The sequence below is a fragment of the Dicentrarchus labrax genome, unplaced genomic scaffold (genome assembly GCF_905237075.1).
Source record: "Dicentrarchus labrax unplaced genomic scaffold, dlabrax2021, whole genome shotgun sequence".
NCBI lineage: Eukaryota > Metazoa > Chordata > Actinopteri > Moronidae > Dicentrarchus > Dicentrarchus labrax.
Window position 1 is genome coordinate 7,497,436 of NW_026136714.1, and position 20,519 is coordinate 7,517,954.

General features: G+C 41.9%; 1 protein-coding gene across 3 annotated transcripts in view; it reads right to left on the reverse strand.

The window, feature by feature from the left end:
* adgrv1 (adhesion G protein-coupled receptor V1) overlaps window positions 1-20,155 on the reverse strand; it is a 110,543-nt gene extending 90,388 nt beyond the window's left edge. For 2 of the 3 annotated variants that reach the window (XM_051423725.1, XM_051423723.1), the window contains exons 1-9: window positions 19,674-20,138; window positions 7,658-7,845; window positions 6,856-7,005; window positions 4,133-4,228; window positions 2,463-2,567; window positions 2,056-2,169; window positions 1,529-1,759; window positions 1,057-1,394; window positions 598-868 (exon numbers count right to left, since the gene is read on the reverse strand). In XM_051423725.1, coding sequence (XP_051279685.1) covers window positions 598-868; window positions 1,057-1,394; window positions 1,529-1,759; window positions 2,056-2,169; window positions 2,463-2,567; window positions 4,133-4,228; window positions 6,856-7,005; window positions 7,658-7,843 — 1,491 coding nt within the window. In that variant the 5' untranslated portion in view covers window positions 7,844-7,845; window positions 19,674-20,138. Of the gene's footprint in view, window positions 1-597; window positions 869-1,056; window positions 1,395-1,528; window positions 1,760-2,055; window positions 2,170-2,462; window positions 2,568-4,132; window positions 4,229-6,855; window positions 7,006-7,657; window positions 7,846-19,673 lie in introns of all 3 variants that reach the window. The other variant, XM_051423724.1, reaches the window with a different exon arrangement.
* Between the last annotated feature and the right edge of the window lie 364 nt (window positions 20,156-20,519).

A 20,519-nucleotide genomic window follows, 5' to 3' on the forward strand; every position in this document is an offset into this window, starting at 1 on the left:
ATGTGATATATCATTTGCAACATTAATGACAATTAACACTGTTTGTCCTACGTTTTAATCTACTGTTAAAGTAATTTATTAAATCTTCAAGGAATTTCTTTTGAGCTTTTCTGCACAGATGGCAAACAGACCCTATAACCATACAACCAGAGATGGTGTTCTGGTGTGTGTTTGTATGTGGTGTGACTGATGTGACTTTGTATGCGTCTCATCTTATTCCTTCAACATAAACAGGACTTAGATCTGCCCACTGCTTTCACACATGGCCAAGAGGCTTGGACAAAGATGGAAGCTATAAAAAACCTGTCACCACTTCACCCACGCACACAGAGTGTGCCTGCTGTTTCCGCTTTGTTTTGATTCAGCCACATTAAGGGAACACCCACAGTGCAAAGTGACACACTAAGGGGTCGACTTTTTGCAAATGTGCCAAGTTTGCCACTGTACTTTACAGTAGGTCACACACAAACACTCACACATGCATAACACATGCACAACATCTGGAGGATATGTTCCCAAACAAGTGCAACCTACTGCCTCTATTCTCTCTCTGTGTTACAAACCCATTTTAGCAACATATATGTTCTCTAAACTGACCTCCATGGGTTCGTCGACCTCTGCATTTCCAGTTACAGTATTGGGCAGCAGCTTGAGAAGAAAGGCCTCTGCTTCTTCAGGTTGATCATCTGCCACAATGTTTATTGGAATTACAGCTGTCACCTGACCGGCAGCAAATCTCACTGTCCCCACCGCAGGCATCAAATCATCCGACACTGCGGAGGGGTCAGTGGAGTTTCTACTGATGGACCAGTTGGCCGACACGGCACCATAGCTGCCTCCATTTCTTACAATAATGATGCCTTCAAATCTTGGGAAAACAGTAGAAGAACAAACAAAAGATGGTTAAAAACACAACAATCTAGGATGTTTTTATCTTTATTATGATGCCTTTGCACTGTAGACAGCATATACAGCACATAAACGTGTACATATGTTACAGTACCCATTCAATTGCATACAATACATATGTCATGCCGGTATTCATAAGTTATATACCTCTGTGTCAGGTCTTCATTGATGGTGATTGGCTGAATGACTGCGCTGCTGCTGATTGAGAGGACACCATGAGGCTTATCATTGGGCTCGATGGTCACTAGCACAGCATTGGGTGATACTAGTACAGCATCTCCTTTGATGGTCTCCTCCAGGAAGACCAGATGGAAGGATTCTGCGATTTCTGGCACATCATCGTCACTGATTTTGAACAGCAGGCTGGTCTTATAGACAAATGGAGGGAATGTAACTGTTCTGACTGGCTGTAGGTCGAGGAAATCCACAGCTGGTGTGGCGCTGCCCAGTCCTTCACCGCTCACCACCATGTAATCTACAGAGACCTAAAGACAGTATAGTCCAGATGGTTTATACAAAATTGTACTATATTCTATATACATATATATAATTAAAGTGGTTGTGCCCTTTAATGGTCAAAAGTCTAGGTAAACAAATAACTGTATTGAGAGAAAGGTACCTCGGTGTCAACAGAGCCAATGAGTGGCCCATCCTCAGTCAACCGACCACGGGTCACATTGAGTGCAATGACTCCAGCGGACTCTGGTACTGCCATGATAGCGTGGGAGAACCGCAGTGGGCTGTCATTACGACGGATTCTCAGCTGGACACTGCTGGAGTTGGGCCTAAGGAGGGCTCCACCTGCCACACCCGTTAGCCTGACTGAAAACACCTCGTCATCCTCTGGGATCTGACAAACAAAGAGAAGGAAAAAATTCACATATAGCTGTACATTTTATGCAGCTGTTTCAAAAATCTGTAACTTAACTGTAAACCTGTGTTTGAAAACAATGGCAAATCTGGATATTCTTTTTAAATCCCATAATACATTTTACAAACTAACAATGTCAAAAAAGATGATGAATGGACAGATGGAGGGCCAGATGTATACATATGTGCTAATCAATATACAATATATGACCACATGTCACATACATATGGATTAGCTTGTGTCGATTAGCTTCAAATTAGGAGTTTGCTCAATACCTGGTCATCCAGGATGAGGATACTAAAGTGCACTACAGCCTGTCCAACAGGAATGGTGATGTTCCCTCTGTCTGGACTGAGGTCTTCACTGGCAGGGTTGGGACCTCCAGAGATCTGAACATGAGGAATCACAGTGATGTTGATAAATCGGCATGCTCATGTACTGTGGATTTTCATTTATCATTAATATGCTGCAAATAAATAATGGCGAAAATACATTTTCCTACTATGGAATTACATGAAATCAACTCTTGGATTCAAATATTTATGTTCCAGTGGGATAAACTCACTGTAGCATCCGCAACACGCTAAAACCAAGCCCATTTATCAGAAACATATCAATAACACTGTCAGTACTACTTAAATACTATAAAGGTGTGTTGGTTTTATGTGCAGTGCCCTCTCACCTCAAAGTTCACAGTCACAGTCCCGTATGTTCCCTTTTCTCTAATTAGGGTGAAAGGCACATAATGGTTCCTTCCTCTTGGCTCATCGACTACGATCTCTTCAGTCTGAGATGAAAAGGTTGAAACAATAAAACAGAAATAGAACCCCAATCAGTTTAATTCAATACATATCAACATTGTTTCTTATTCCCAATTCTGATAAATTAAATTATGAAACAAAGCAAAAGTCATATTTGAAAGATTGCAATAACCAAAAACCAAAGTAAACTTGAGTTTAAATGGGTCCTGAACAAGGAGTACAAGTGAGCTGAATATATATTTTCTGACAAAACAAAGACAGATCCTTATTCTTATCCTTTGATTTATTAGACAGATACTGATTATTACATATAATAGTGTATGAATAATTTGTAATCTCAATGTGTTTACATTTTCATAATTTGTATACTACTTTGGCAACAGGGCCTCTGATAAAAGGTCATGCTAATTCAGTAATGAAGTTAAATTTAATTGAAAGAGAGACAGATACAAAGGAAAGTGATCGGAGCAGGGATAAAGCAGTCCAGGTTACACAAAACTGGACATTGTATTCTGTTTCAGTAATTAAAACTATATTCCATGTTAACATGGAATATTAATCACATCCGATTCCTCTGTATTTGGAAGTCCTTATTGAGGTCTCAAGATCTGGAAATTAAATCCCCTTCTATTTTTCTACATAATTCAAGTTCAATTTGCCATAACCAAAGAAATTCAGGAGAATGCAAACAAAGAAGAAGAAAATAAAGCAAAGAAATGCTATTCAGGAATTAATTCTGTACTCGAACATAAACACATCTACCAAGGCCAGGAGGCCTTTATTGATTCTAAGCAAGCCAAATCATTATCCAGCATTTGAGACCATCTGGGGGTGGTAGGGCAAACAGTTCCCAATATACCACAGCTACCATAGAAACGTTAGAAACTCCCACTGATAAGTGGATCCAGGGAGTGTTGTGGTTTTAATTGCCCCTGGAAACCCACAACCACTAGGTGGTCACTTCTCCCACAACCACAATACTGGCATGATTGAACCCTTCTCTGCAGCAGTGGGTCCAAATTACTCCAGCCACGACCCTTTACTTTCTACTACTACTTACTAACATCAGTGGTTCAATTATTATCAAACTGGTGACAAATAGAAGTGCATGCTCATGATGCAAGTGCAGGTCGGTGCCGCCAACTCAGTTTTACAATGTTGGTGACCACAGGCACAAATCTGAGGCAGTGTGGCACAAGCTGGGTAAATGACCTGAGCATGATTAATAGATTGAATTGTTAGTAGGAAAAGTGTAGTTGGGCCAGGTTTCAGTAATGGACAATTCATTCAGCATCTCTTATGCCCTTTAAAAGAAGTTGTGAGTTTCCTAAAATGTCAACAAAGAGTCCAAGAGGACAGTTTTGCTTGTCCTTAGAAAAAACAGTGTTTTGATTTAAGGAAAAATTCCAAAGACTTTGAATCCTGAGGCTTCCTGTACTAGTAGGATTAACAATGAATTATTTGTACAAATAAATGTTACAGATTGATCAAAGCTACTGCTGTTTTGGCACTTAAAATGTGTTCACAACTAGAATAGTAACTGCAAAGCTTGCACACTGAACTGTAAGCAATGGTGACAAGGGTTTCTTACTGAGTTGAAGGCAATTATTCCAAAGGCATTGTCATTGGACAGGATGGTGATGGTTGCCTTGTTAGGTGTTCCGACTGTCACGCCATTAGAGGAGCTCTGGAAAACGGGGAGAATTGAAATGATTAAATAACATTAAGCCAAATATACAGTATACATAACACATCTTAACCTTCCCCCGACACTTGTGCTCATGAAAAAATGCCTTTCTTATCCACTGTCTTCACTTAATTTCTGTGCTCCCACTGAGAGGCCCTGTTGAGAAGGCACAAAGACAGGAAGTACTGGTCTCAGCCTGGTTGATTTGACAGGTTAGCTGACAGCAGGATACCTCTTCAGGACTTGCTGTGTTCTGTGATTCGGCACTAAGACCTGACAAACTTAAAATCTCAGTGTACTTTAAATCACACAGTGACTTCATGAGGCTTGCGCTGTGTGTTTTTAACCTTACAAAAAGAACCCTAACCTATGATCTGTGCATGGAGGCTTTTCCTTTTTCTAAACCCTATTAAAGAGAAAGACCACAGCCTTGTTATTTGTTGTAACTTTCCAAGGTTTCCATTAGTGAGCTTACCAATGTTTTCACAAGCATCTTATGGAGCAACTGTGCTGACAACCACCTTGTTTGAGCTCAAGTGCACAGGCTTTCACCAAAACTTCCAAACTCCCTTTGTAACATACACACATCTGGACACTAGCTAATTAGCATATGTGCAGGCTTTCTGGAAAATGACTATGAGACTCTTGACATGATGCTTAACAGAAACATAATGTTCTCCCCCAAAAACAATTTTAAAATGTTTTCCATCTTTCTCAGCCAAACACAGTCCAATTGAAAGTCCTTAACAAAACCACTGTATGCATGCATAGGTAAGAGCAAGCAAAGGAGAAAATGAAAAACAAAGAAGTGCTTAGGCCTCTTGCATTCATTGCTCTATTCAAATAGGGCTTTTCCCAGCTTTCTTTCCGCTGCTGAGCTCTTGTAGCGGTCAACTCACAGACACAGAATCCACACGCTTTCACAAAGCCAAGACACTGGCCGAGCCAGGAAGCTGCTCGCACACATGCGCGCACACTCTTGTGTGGCCAGCTACATAAACATACTAAAATATACAGCGATTCATGCACAAATTGTCTACTTAAAAGCCAGCTTTGTTATACGCATGCAGCACTAGATAAACCCTGCCTCCCCCAATTCTAATATGCTACAACCCGCTGTGCATTTCTAGCTTCTGTTCTTGCACAGCCCTGGAAGGCTGCACCTGCTCTGGTCAACAACAGTCATACGCTATTTCAATATAACAAGTCTTGTTTTGTCATACTACCTTCAAACAAAGTTATTGTAATACTACGAAAACATATTTTGCAGATTTAGCTGTCAGAAATGATAAATGTACCCTGATTAATCCTTTATTTCTTACTTGTGTTTGTTCTATGACACCCCTTTGTATTGCACATTCATCCTCCAGACAGTCCTTCAGTAAGCTGATAGGGTAGCATTTGGCCAAAGCTTTGTCTCCGCTGTAGTGTAAACAGAAGGGCTAAGTGGGCCTCATCTGGTCTTTCTCTCTAGTAGCAGGCTAAATATGGGCTTGCGCTACTGGATTTTAACCAGATGTCACAAAAATGCAGCATCAAATTGAAATTGTTGTGAAGAAAGCTGCTCAGTTCAACGTCTGTTCAGAGTTGTTGCTGTTTGGTAAATGTACATAGCTGACTATCAGTGTTTTACAATGACCTTTGTCTTAGGTCTTCCAGAGAAGGATAAGACAGGCAGACAGCAAGACCAGGCCCCCCTAGCTCATCAATCAAACTTGACAGCTTAAGGCTACATGAAACCATGGAGATAGTCTCTAGGTGTCAGGCATCCTGGGCTGTGATGGTAATTCCTTTGACAAAGATTTACAATGTATACCGATTAAAAATCATTTTCAAAGCATGTGCACAATAGCAAAAGCACAATAACATGCTGCAAAAGCAATAATTGCAAGCCATCTGTCTATTTTATTTTCTATCTTACAGTAAAGGGAGTAGAATAAATTATCAATTAGCACCTTCTGGTGATATGGTGCATTTGTTGGTGTAAAAAAAAGTCTCAAAATGCATGAAAAGATTTTAATGTACTTGGTTGTGAATCCATTCATTCATTGTAACGGGCTGAGCTTTCATCTGTAATAGTGTGTCAATTGCAATGGTGAACACACAACATATACAGAAATGAAATCCACGGAACGGACATGCCCATCAAAGTCAATGGAGACAGTGAATGAGAGAATCACTTTAATCTACTGTGTGGTGAGGCTGTGGCTGTCGAAGTTAGTTTCTTTTCACAAAAGTGTCTTTTAGTGGGGAACCTCAGAGACGCACACAACATTTGGCCCCACCCAGGCCAGCCCTGAAAAAGTCCTATAGAACAGACACATCAAAGACCCTGTACTGCAGAGCCTCCCAAGCTTACGGTGACTGCCGCCCCCACTCTCTATTGCTTCATAGCTGGGGTTAGGGTTTAAGACGGTCAGGGGCAGAATTAGAACAGTGGGACTTTGTGGAAGGGAAGCTTGGAGCTCCAGAGAGGAGAGAGAAGTAAGTGAGGGAGGAAGAGGAAAGGCAGTCATCATCAGTCCAGAAAAAGACATTTAACACATAAATGCAACACATTAAAAACTGCAAAGGGAATGTTAGCACACACACTCACACAAATCTCCTGACAAACAATGGGCATTTACCTGTAGTGTAAGGTTGAAGGTAAATGTCTCATCGGCTTCAGGCAAGTCGTCATCTTTCACAGCAATGAAGATGGTCTTATTTGACTCACTGGACAGCAGGAAGGCTGCAGCGTTAATAGCTTCAAAGTCCCCCGTGTCAACTCCCTCTAGCTGGATGAAACAAGCAAACATAAAAATTGTATAACTCACCCTTTAAGAAACAGGAAAGGCACAATTGATCAAAGATGGGTTTGGTTCCAGGACGCAGCAGGTATTTTGAGCCTTAGACAACTGAGCCAATAGGATGCCCTGGGCTTCATACCTGTTGATATTTTGCCCCTGTCTCTTTTCTTCCTTTCTACTGGTGCTATAGGTTTTAATGTGGTTCTGTCTATGCCCATTGGTTTCCTGGAAGTAAAGCCTAATATTACACAGTATTTCATTATCTAATAAACAAGCCCAGGCATAACACTTCATGTAAGAAGAAATATGGTAAAGATATCAAGAAACATAGGAAACCCCCACCACACTCTGCTGCACAGCCAGCTCGCCTTACAAAACACCAGCTGTGAGCAGCTGACACTAGCCCCCATGTGAAGGACGTAAAACCAAAACCCATTCTTTGATTTCCAAGACAGTTTCTGCAGACACAACGGGTCTACACAGTGGCCACTGTCTTCCATAGATAAAAAAGTCTGTGATTCTTTCTTTCACTGGCAACAGGGTGACAGCTTAGACACACAGCAAGGCAGTTACAAACAGACCAGATGATCTGACAGGTTGATGAGTATGGCGTCAATGATGAGCTTGTTCCTTGTCTTACCAGCACCAAAGCCGTCACATTGACCGGGTCTCCCACTCTCTCCACGACTAGCCGGACCACAGCTGTGCTGCTCTCGTTCACAACAAAGTCAGTCTGCCCCAGGAACCGCAGCGTGGCTGACTCAGACGTAGTGCCAGGGATGGACAGAGCCAGAATCAACCCAGCTAGCAGGAGGACAGGGAGCATTCCTACAAAAATATGGAAGAAATTAAATGAAAAAAAGATGCAGACATAATAAATCATACAGCTATTTAAATAAAGCAGAGGCCTACATGGGCATAATTCAAGTTTTACAAATTAAGAAAGCAAGAGAAAGTGGAAGGTAGGTTAATTTAGTGCATATATAAACACACTCCAGATTTGTTTTAGAGAACGTAGAGAGAACGTAGAGAACGTGTATGAACACGTACGAGGAAAGATATAGGATGCAGAAGTTCAAAGTCAAAAAGCATAGATGAAGACAAAAAACATCACAGACATATCAACAAAGATAGATATAGCTGCAAACTCTTTTTGTCTTAATTTATGTCTAAGATGATTAAAATATTCACTTTATGCATGGTGGGTATACTTTTTCAAATTTCATAGATGACGTCCTATATTCTCTACACTAATAAATACTGATATTTTTATGTCAGATATATTTGAAAAGTCAGTCGGTATAGATTAAAACTAATATGGCATTATAGAGGGGCCGAATGTTCAGAAGGCCTAGCTTTTGAAAATGTGCAGTCGGGCTGACTGGCAGGCTTGCTGGTCATTGTGGTCTAAATGATTCACAACATTATTCCATAATTCCAGCGGCTGTTGTCCTCATGTTGTCATAACTGTTAAAGCGGTTGTTGTTGAGTTTATTCTTCTGACCACATGCATTTAATATGTCATGCAAGAATAAATGTGATCACTTAAGGTAGTTTCACTAATTCATCACAAAGCTACAATTTTGCACTGCCAACACTCTCCTCTCCCTCTCTCTAATTATCCTTTTTGCTCTCCTGCTTCCTCCAATCATCCTCAATTCTCAGTTTGTCTGTTCTACACCCCTCTGCCTCTCTTCTCATCGCCTCTTGTCTTGTTTCCTCATCTGTCATCGGCTTTTTCTCTCCTCTCCTCTCCCCCTGTCCTCTCCTGCTCAGCTCTCTCACCCAGAATAATCCTTAAGCTGGATGGAGCCACTCAGACAGTTGTCATGGTTAACACAACAAAACAACACAGCATGACAAGTGGGGTGGAGCCAGCTTTAAGCTAAATTGTGGCTACTCTGTCCTGTCTTTCCCCTCCCTGCTGCTTTTTACCCATCCCATTCATAATCTGCACCACACAGCCTTGCCAACAGTGTGAACACGTAAGGTCTTTAAAAAAAATATTTGCTCTTAATTACAAGGTTGAAAAAGAACATCAGCAGCTACGGTGGATGAAGTCATGCTGTTTGGTTCTTTTTTTCATAAGCAGAAATCGTTTAGGAAAGTTGGACATTGAAAATATCCCATTTTTCATATGTTCCATTACTGTTATATCAATCTGAGTTATTCTCAGTATTGGCCAGTGTTTAAATAGCAACCATCCATCAATCAGTTTGTCAGCTTGGAGAGGGGAACAAGACACTGTATCAGCATTAGAAGTTATTGGCTGACAGATACAGTCAGAATCAATTGATACAGATGTTATGGGTATGTGTGAAACTGAGGGAGCATATGCATGAGAGTTTGATGGAGTTTATGTCAAGAGGCACGTGTTTGCATGCGTACGTGTGTTTGTGTGTGTGTGTGTGTGTGTGTGTGTGTGTGTGTGTGCATGTATCACACACATGCCAGCAGTGGAGGGAATGCTGGGAAATCCATCAAAAAAGGATTTAGAGCCGGTGGGTAGCAGGGCTGGACAGTGGGGAACAGAGGGTGAGGCCAAGGGGGAAGGTGAGTGTGTCGCTGGACAAAGAGGGGCCAGGGACTGAATAAATCCTGTTATTCGGCCGGCTCTCTCTCCTGGGGTTGTGAACTTCCTGCACCACTGACCAAGAGCTTGAAGGAAAAGCTATAAACTCTCTCTCTTGCACCATCTCACTGGAACTGCCTTACACAGTATAGGTCTACACAAGTCTGTGATACACTAGTAGGTAATAGTGCGCCTGAGGGTGTGTGGAATTTCAAAGCTTCTGGACACCTGCTAGTGTATATACACTTGCCTGCCTAATTGAGTTATATTGCCAGGTTAGGACACCAAATGTCTGTTTTGCTCATGGCAATACCTATTTAACATCAGCTTGCAAAGTTAGCTAAAAATCATTATAATTTCATTATAAAGAATAAAACCCTTTTCATTTAATCTTCTTAGACTCTCTATGTCATGTTTGCAATTGGTTTTCAGAACAAAAGATTGGACTTCCCACACTCTATTTCCTCAGTAAATCTTTGTGCCTCCAAACCTCACTTCCACATGATTGCCTAAGATTACTTAGACCACGATATTTAGGATGGATGGTAGCAAGCATCCAACCCTCTAACCTACTAACCCCCTACTCCAAAACAGAAGGGTGATCCCTTTTGCATCCACTGACCCAGAAGCCGCACTTCCTTCAAAGGGCCTAATACAAAGAAGATGCTGTGTGGATGGCACAGGTCTGTTTTATAAGTGGCAGGGCAGTTTTTTGTGCTGGCATCATGCATTGTGCCAACCCTGACCCCGGGGGCTACAGGGGGACCAAGGATCTGTCTGTCACAGCAAAAGGCGGCATGGAGTGCCTGGCGCAGACCTCTGACATTGATAAGGCTGGGAGTCAGAGTCCATGTAGAGAGGTGCACAGAGACAAAGTTGCACACGTGTACGAGCATGCGCGCACACACACACACGTTTGCATACATGGATGCATTTACAAGAGCACAATCAGCATATGCATCCAAAATGCAAGGTCTCAAGGCTCAGATAGCTGGGTGACAGGCCAGGACACTGGAGAGCTCTGAAATGCATGAAAACACACTGTCCATCACAAATATCCTGGGCCAAGGAACAGAAAATGATTGCTGGGGCCAGGACTCTGGGACCTGGCAACAACCCACAGACAACACCACAACTAAAGAAGCTTCACATTCTGAACATCTAAGGCTGATCAAATTGCTTTTATTGACTTATTCTGTGACCCTGACCTCAGTCAGCTGACTTTTCTTTTATATTGCATTACTTTATCTTCAATAAATATGTATTACCCACTTTATATAGTACTGGCTAAACATGTGATGTGCATCATTGAATTTATCCACAACAGAACAATGGCATGTATCTTAATAAGTCATCAGGTTCAAATCAATTTGCACCTTTAGCCTGGAACAATCCTGAATCACTGTTCCCAAACAATTCCTCAAGCTGTTGTTTCCAGTAAATCGGATTATTATCTTGTTAAACCTTGAACTTGAACTCGCTTTCAGCATAACCATTTTTGTCCAGTAAATAATACTTCCAGCTAACTTCTTTCTTCTTTTCAAAATGCAGAGTCATTTAGAATTATGGTCCTCTTGCACAATCAGGTGTTGTGCTTGCCAGGAAAGTTTCTTAGCGCTGGGCATTTAGCTACAACAGGAGTGTCACTAAATCCACTTGTTTCACCAGCTGAGCTCAGATCAAAGCTAAAGGTAACAATGTATAGGCAACAATCACATGCGCACATTCAAATGTACACACAAACACACATATACTATATATAGAGTATCCCTTCAGGATCCACTTGCAATCACTCAGTCCCTTCTATCTTCTGATCACACATCTTGCCTCGTCCTTCTTCTTGGAGACAAACTCATTTTCCTGTCTCTCTGCATTGGATTGCTCATCACCAGAGAGCATTCTCAGCAGGCTTAAACGTGATAAGCCCCATGACCAGTCACAGTGATAACATCAGAGCTGGTCAGTGGTGGTTTGACCCTGTCAACTGTCAGCCCTTCTTAAAACAGCCTACTGGTGTTAGGAGCCTGATTCCCAAAACTATTACATCGGATACCCTGCAGACACACACCACAAACACACACATTCGCTCACTCACTCACAGATCTATTGGATATCCCTGTCAGAGGTGCTGAGGAGGTGTCTGGTTGCAGGGCTGCTCCTGGGGTCAGTGCTCGGCACTGATGCCTCTAGGGTTTCTCCTGACAGTGGCCTCTGTGTCGTAATCTTTACCATCAATTATTAACTGCTAGCCTTCAAGACTTCACAGTGAGAGGATGGTAGTAAGCGTGACACTGCAGGATTCAAGGTATAGAACGTGCCATGTGCTGCCTGTGGTTACTCAGGTGATCAGGCTGTTGACATGAGTATACGTAATATGTTTGTCATGTTCGACAGTGAGAATCTCTCATTGTTAACTAAAACATTTGCCTCCATTCTGTCTCATTAAGTACAGAACCTTTCATCCCTTTTGCTACTTTAGCTCACTGGGAGCTTCTGAAAGTAAAGTACCAGCCTCTATAATCACAGTCAAGGACTTTGCCTTTCCCCCAGTTATTTAGCTGAGAATACTCCATATTGAAGCTTTAGGAGGGGAAAGCAATACTCTTACTTCCTTTTTGGTAGAGGGTGTGTGGGATAACAGTCTGTAGAGTTTTAATCAAGGGCTTTCCCATGAGGCATCCCTGCCCTGAGGCTTCCCTGGTCCTGAGACGCCCTTGGTGAAGAGCTTGTGGTTATATCTGGAAGTTAGTCTCTCTCTCTCTCTCTCTCTCTCTCTCTCTCTCTCTCTCTCTCACACACACACACACACACACACACACACACACACACACACACACACACACACACACACACACACACACACACACACACACACACACAGAAAGTGATCTCCAGTTGTCTGACACTGGGAGGCCTGCAGTGGGATCTCATTCATCAATCTTACAGCTCTGGTCAGTGATCTGGAGTCAGTCTGGCCACAAAAAGAAACTGCTCTGTCATTAACATCAACTAATATAACAGTGTTCCTGGAACATTTGTATGTCTGCTCAGGACTAAATCACACTAAAAACCAACCACGCAAACAGACAGTATGGCTGATACTGACAGAGATAAACAGATCAGACAGACACACACGCAGACAGATGCTGTGGTAAGCAGAAAGGCATACAGAAAGAGGTGGTAATAGGCCCTCATGTACATCAATCTGTATTTATGTATAATGTAATGGGTGACTGCTAAGCCAATCTTTTGGGGATATGAGCATTGGAAAATTGAAGTGCCTTGCGGTCGAAATGGCCGGGTTAATGTTCGGGGGTCAGGCTGAATATGATAAATGCCATATTAAAATATCTTGCAAAAAAGGGTTTATTAAAGCCCTTGATACCTTAAACACAAAATTAAATAGAAAATAATAATAATGCTTCTGAGTCATTTAATGCATATAAAAAAAGTTTCTCTTTTCATAGTAAGGCTGCTGTATTAGTTCAGTTCATAATTATAAGCACTGTGTTTGGCCCAGAAGCATGGAGCTTCCTCTGCTCAGTTTATTGGATTGTTTTCTGTTTGAGTTGTGCTCCACACTGAACGATGCCACCAGCCCAATGTGTGTCGGGTCCTACCTCAGAAACCACCCACCGTCCGTTCTCAGCCCAGCGTAGCCACGGCTGCCATACCCGGTCAACTCACAAGCCCATAATTGCACTTCACATGTAGTTTCTCCCTCTGGTATTTTTAGATCAGTGAATGTTCTCGCCATACAGGGAAGTTGGGGAGAAGAAATTAAGAAACTTAATAAGCGAGTAGAGCTAAAACATACATCATTAAATCTGACAAAAACTCAGTGTTACTCACTGGGCTTATTTTGGAGCGCACTACCCAAAAACAGAATTCTATTTATTTTGAGGAGAAAAACAGAAAACCTACCATTAGTTCAACAAGACGGGGGAAAAGATTTTTGGGAAATGAGGATGGCCGTTTGCTGAATTGCGGCCAAATTATGCCATTCCACATAAGGGGAACTTGAAAACACTTGAATGAATACCTCTCTAAAGAACAAAAATGCATGAGGTCAGCCTTCCAGCTATTGTCAGACGATACTTTTCAACCAGGCATTTCTCCTTCAGGGGCAAGAGGCTGCCAATCAAGTGTGCATTTTACTGTGAAAAAAGAAACAGAGAGAGGGAGAGTTTTCCTGAGGCATTGTCCACACGGCCGTGGTCGGCTGCTCTAAAGTTGAGCCAATAGCATTTCGCATCTCTAACTAAAAACAAGAGTTTTTTCTTCCTCTTAGGAAACAGTGGGAAGAAAGGAATATAGAAAAAGGAAAGTGGTTCCAATTGAGTAGGAACCAGTGCGTGAGCAATTTAGAGCATTTTCCAGTTTGAGCATTGGCTGACTGATTAGCCTGTATGACACACAGTGATGGAGGCAGACAGAAAAGCACTTTCAGGGGATTAAACAAGGTTGTGCTCTCCACAGTCTCGCAGACCAAAGGGCCAAATTAGAAAGGGTATTACTTCATTGCATGTAACCGGTTGGGCCTGGATGAAATGCTAATTGCATTTCAAAAGAGTTCCCAAAACAGAGAGGCAACCCAGAACGGGGGAGTATTTTCATTGGAGAAGAAGCGGGACTTTACGATTCACTGACCAACACACAATTTTAAGGAGCAGGCTTTTGTTCGCTCATGCTCCTTTTTGTGTTTCGTGTGCATTTCTAAAATTGCCACAGTTCTCTATTCTTTTGTTTCTCCCACTTTTTGGCACGCAGGCCTCCTCTCCCAGCAGAGTCCAAACCATCCTATTCAGACTCGTTCCTTTTCTCTCGGCTCTACTCTATCACTCTTAAACAAGGACACGCACAGCACACACATACTCGGTACAGTAGGTGTGGGAGAGCCCCTCTTTCAGGCCTTTGCAGCGCTCAAAAACTAAGGGCCAGATGGCAGGATTGAGGAGGAAGCAAATCCTTGAACAAGTGTGGTCAACAGATCCTGATTATCATACAGAAAGATAATAAAAAAGTGCCGCTCATTGCTTTCCTCTAGCTGGTCATCAAGCTTGTTGTTGATAGATTCATAACAAGAATTGTCTGTTACGTAACTGTGAATGTCAGTTGTGTGTCAGGTGTATACACGTATCAAGTGAACATAAACGTAACATTCACACAACAATCAATTTCATAGGTGTCTTATCTGGCATCGAATAACATTTAAATTTTAGCTAAAACATTTTTCCTCTGCAATGCGTCACACATGACACAGACACTTATTATCAGTGATCCTGATCATTTGAGATGTTTTATTCACAAAGCTATTATCTATAATGAAAGGCACCCAGAGAAGTGGATAAATACATCTTTTCACAACAATAAACACACCCTGCCACCTCTCATCCATGCTCGGATCAACCACCCCCACCTACTCGAGGAATTCCTCTGCCATGACCAACTGCGGTACAATGAGGGAAGTGAGAGATAAACAGAGAAAGACAAGAAAAGAAAGAAAGAGGGGCTGGTGTACGGGACGGGGCAGGTTGAGGGGGGGGTGAAATAATCCAGAACGGGTCATACACACACAGTGGGGGAAAGCAGATGGTTGAAGGGTAATGGAAAGAACAAAGGGTTTCGGCAGATTGATCTAAGAGTTGATGACCTACATCAACAGGTTTGTGTTTTAAATAGGCACCCCAACCCTTCTTTTTTGAAGTTCAATTGCTTTCACTCTGTCTTTCTCTCTCTCTTTTTTCTCTCTCTCTCTCTCTCACACACACACACACACACACCACACACAAAGACCTTAGTAGGAGGCAGTAGTGGTACTAACAAAGAAGGAAGGGTATTAGGATGGACAGGCATGATGTCCTTCCAGCCAAACACAAAGTGTGACCCACTCAACCTGACCTGTCTAAGTTAGTACAGGAAGCAGGGGCATCCAAGGGATGTGTTCCTCGTGGCTCCCCCAAAAACATCTAGGCAAGGGGTAGAACTCATGGGGATTTATGGCCGGACAGAGGGACCCATGTAGGGTTTAAAGAATGGGATCAGTGAAGAGCAACCAAAGAGTGTGTTCATTTATCAAATAAGGCTGTGGAGCAGGTTTATCGCTAAGGGATAATAAGTCATTCAATGATCAAAAAAAAGAAGAGAAAAATGAATTCCTGCTTTCAACAGACTTAATTTAATTTGTACAGAGTCTAGCCAAGCTAATGTGAACCAGAGGCCAGAGGAAACAGCCTTTCTAAATGTTCTTTTACTTTTCACTATGTTTTGACATCTGAGAAAAGGATGTTGCTCTGTGTGCTTCCTGCACTGATTTTCCATGCAGTTTGCAAGTTGAAATGAAAAATAGCTGCTTTAGTTTAACTGAATTTAAACGTTATTACGATAGAATGTGCTGAACATATTACAAAAATATTAGAAATCACTTGTTTAACTGTTATTGATTTTTTTCTTGATCATTGTAAACAGAGGAACTGGTCATGCATTATACTCAGCACAGCAGGTAGGAGATGCTGTGGGGCTGGCCTATCTGAGGCCACCGGCTTTACTAACATCACAAGAGGTCAGAGTTCAAGTTTAATACTCGAATGGAGATGCCGGGCAGCTGTAGGAGAGCTCCCCATCGCCCCTGCAGAGCGCCGGAACAATAAGTGTCCATGTATGTGTACATGCGTGAGTGTATGTATGAGAGTGCAATTATGAGAGTTGACAGCGAGGTCATGGCCGAGGGTTTGCTGAAGCGAACGTACTAGCATCATCTCACCGGGAACAATATGTGGTTGGTCAGGCCCACTAAAGAGACCTCAGGATTGTTGGCCATCGCTGAGGGCCCACTACTTTCCTGTCCCTCTGCGCCAAGGACAACAACTACTAAAACATGATACTGTCTGCTGTGCGTAAGCATGAACTGTCAAATGATTTTTGAAAACAAAGTATTCCAATCCAAGATAACATTATAAAAGACTTATTTACGACTTGAATTTGACCATTCACTAAATCTAAAATCAACTTTATCAGGGTTTCCAGACATGTTGGCATCAGATCTGATAATCCTGATCAAGTTAAACAACACAAAGATATGCAGAAACTATCGTCTTATTTGTAGCTGGGGGAGCATACTGAAATTAGCAAATGCAACATAATGATCTTAGCCTTATAATTATTTTCAATTTTATGAGTGGTGTAGATCACTTTCTTTTATCTTGTGCTGATGTTAGACATTTTCGGCATTTGGATTTTCTTCATGCTCCCTGTCTATTAAATGTTAAGAGAGTTAGTTTTACTAACACATGTTATCAAGAAGCAATAAAATTAAATAACACCACATACTGAATGAGATGGCTAATTTCTGTTTTAGAATGATGATCTCGAAGTCTCTGAGATTCTGATACCTAAAATCTAATCACCATGTAGAGAACAGAACAGTTTAAATGTACAATTTTCCTCAGGGTTCTTTGCTCCCAATTATTTCTTCTCAGTCTCTCAAGCATTGTGTACTGTATTTAAAACATATGGGGAAACCTTTTACATCTCTCAACTGTGCATGCACAAGTGTATGTAGAATCAATTGATCTAGAGAATTTGGTTTGGTGTTTCAAAAAAGCTAACACCTATGGTTGAGACACTCAAACAAGCTTTCAGTGAGCCCAGTCAGCTCCCAGCATAGTGAAAAGGGGGCAGGTTTATGGTATACATCTGTCTTGCACCAAAGGATTATGAATTGTTCTACTGCATGGTACATCTGAAAGGTTAGTTATAGGGTAATTTCAGGGAGAAGTGGGGAAGTAGGTGCAACATTTTATCCTCTCAAGGTGTGGAAATGAAAACCAGACCATAACTAATAATCCATGTATAGTGGGTATAGGTCTGCTGGTTTTCTCTTCCCACACCAGGAGAAGAAAACTATAGGGTTAGGTTTAGCAACTAATGATTATTTGAATCATCGGTTCATCTGCTAATTATGTTCTACTTTAAACAAGTACACGTTTGGTCTATAAAATGTCAGAAAATAATTAAACCTTTCCATCCCAGTTTCTCAAAGTCTAAGGTGATGTCTTTAAATTTCTTGCATTGTATGTCGAAGACCCAAAGATATTCAGTTTAATATGATATTACACAGAGAAAAGCAGAAAATCTCCATATTTGAGTGGCTAAAAAAAATAATTTTCTGCCATTTTTGCACAAAAAAATTTACCGAAAGTATAACCTTTGGCATTGTGTTTACTTGTAATAATATGTGCTATAGAAAATAACATTCATCTCTTCAAGCCTTACTTTTCATATGATTATTAAATAGGATATGGTAAGACTTGTATTTCAGCATAACTAGCACAGATATGTCTAAGAAGAAATATGGAACTAGTGTAGAACTTTACAAATATCCTCCATTCAACAGATAAAGACCTCCTTTACAACTCTTGCCCCCAACAGTGATCCATGGTGCACAGATCAGCTGAGGCGGGCACAGCCTGTTGCAAGGTGGTTCAGTGTATGTATAGAGCAGTGCCTTCACTTACTATTTTTCTCTATCCCCACACGCTGGGAACGCAAGCCCTCTCATCCCCAGCAAACATCAATCTCATTCTGTCTGCAATGTGCAACACTTCAGCACCTTTCATCAATGAACAGGCTCTGTTTATAGCACTGTCCCCTTTTGTACTGCGCAGCCATTAGAGGGGTGAGACAGAAGGAGAGAGAGGCAGGCAGTAAAACAGTTTCCGCCCAGTGAATCACATTCAGACCCTACACACAGGCGACTGGGGGCTGACCCCTGCCAGGCGATGACATAAACACAGACAAACAAAGGACCGGAGCTCTGAGCAAGTGTGGATCTTAGAGGATCCAAATCTACAAAAAAAAAAGAGACTAACAGACTGACCTGTGGGTTTGTGATGATGGAAATAGAGATTGTAGGTATGAGGAAATAAAATTGTGAAATTTTCATGGCAAGTTTTGTTGCTTCATTGCAAACAAAGGGGAGAGAGACTGCAATCATCTAACTGCTTCAACAATGTGACCCTTTAAACAAAGATACATTTCAGAGACAGTTAACAGTGAAGGCTGGCGCTGAGGAAGAGCAGGTGTAAGTGCTGAATAGATACAGAGGCAGCTCCCTCCCTTCCTCCCCAGTGAGAAAAAGGATTTAACTCTGCTGAGGCACCACAGAGGAGGCAACAAAAGAGATTTGCAAGGGACGCACCAAGATGACATCATGTCAAATCAATTAGAGATAAGGTGGACATATTCAGACTGAAAAACCCCACCCCATCAACTGGTGTAAAGTATGGAGCCTGGACATCCGCGTAAAATACGCAAAGAAGCAGCAGCACAATGAGGCTCCGGGCACCACTCGTTGATTTAACAGTAACAGCACATGTGCGCAACTCAAAGTGTGCCAAGATTACTTATAGCCAGAGTAAGCCTATAGATTAGTCAACGGTGCCTTTATGAGAGGGTCTCCAGCTCACCATGTGTGGCAGTTCCCCCTGAATTGTTGTTTTATTTCAGTGTGAGAGAGAAAACCCACACAAAGCGCAGTAATCACACTGGAGATCCTGGATGTAACCATGGAAGCGTTTGTCTCCGTCCTCAATGGGCTACCCGGCCATTCATTTACTGATTGCGCTGAATCAATATTTAGGCTTTTCAATTTTATTAGCTGCTCCAAGGGGTATTTTTGGCACAATGCAAAAAGAAATTAGCAGTGGCCAACCACTTTTAATCGTTTTCTTATAGTGTTATACAATATGTCTGCTTGAGCTGTCTGGCATAATTGATGAGGAGTATCGCTACTCATTTGTCTCCTTTATTCTATGCACTATTAATCTAACGCTGGCAATAGCGTCTGGAGTCACCAATCATCACTGACTCACTCACTGAAAAATAAATCTAAGACGTCTGCATTGTCCCCAGAGACGGTGTAACCATGTGTCAACAAAGCAATATACCGTCTTGCAGATCTTTCTCTGAAATTATCCAGCAAAGTTTGGCTGATCGACAGACACCCGGCGCTATAGACACTCACTCACAATGACAAACAGAAGTATAATTAAGGAAAGACATGAAATGAATCTTTCCGACTTACCTGACACCTTGCTTGGCCTCTCTGTCCAAGATAAATTACTATAATGTATCTATTGCTGAGGATAACATCGATAAGTGCTCCCAGGGTCTTCAGCTCCTTCTCAAACTGCAGCCAACAACAGCATCATATTGTTTCATAAAAAAAACAAAAACCTTCTCAATTCGGTTTTTTTTTCTTCCCTTCGGCAGCTTTTGGGTTCCCGGTGGACAACATGGGATGAAGCGCGTTATGTCATCTAACGGGACTGAAGCCGGGAGAAATAACAAGAGACGGAGCGCTTCCCCTGTCTGTTCAGGACCTTCTCCCCTCTCTCTACACACAGGTCCCGGCTCCTGCAGCCATGTGAGAGCTACTGCTACTGTACACACAACACACACACACACACACACACACACACACACGACTCACTGATCCAGCAGAAACACAAGTTTGCAGCTAATGCAGAGACTCCAGCTCGTCCTCCGGTCGCTGCCTAATGAGACAAGATGTTTTAATCCCATTTGTCTCTCAAGGGTGCTCGGTGTGGCGGTGGACAGCTCCACCCTGCGAACCGAACAGGCATCGAGCCCCCGAGTAAGGTGTCCTCATGCTGGCTGTTGTTCCCCCTATGTTGCTTTCTCTCCACAAAAAATTTGTAAAATGTGTATTTAATCATAAGTAACTTAAAAAATCTACTACTGATCTACACTACTTCACTTTCTGTATGTTTAATAGCGGTAATATACATATAATAGTGGTCCATCAACCATCATGTTATTATATTATCTTCTCTGGCTGGATAGCTTGGATTTTAATTCACAGGGTAGTTAATGCAGGAAATTGGCTGATCGATAAAAAATAACCATT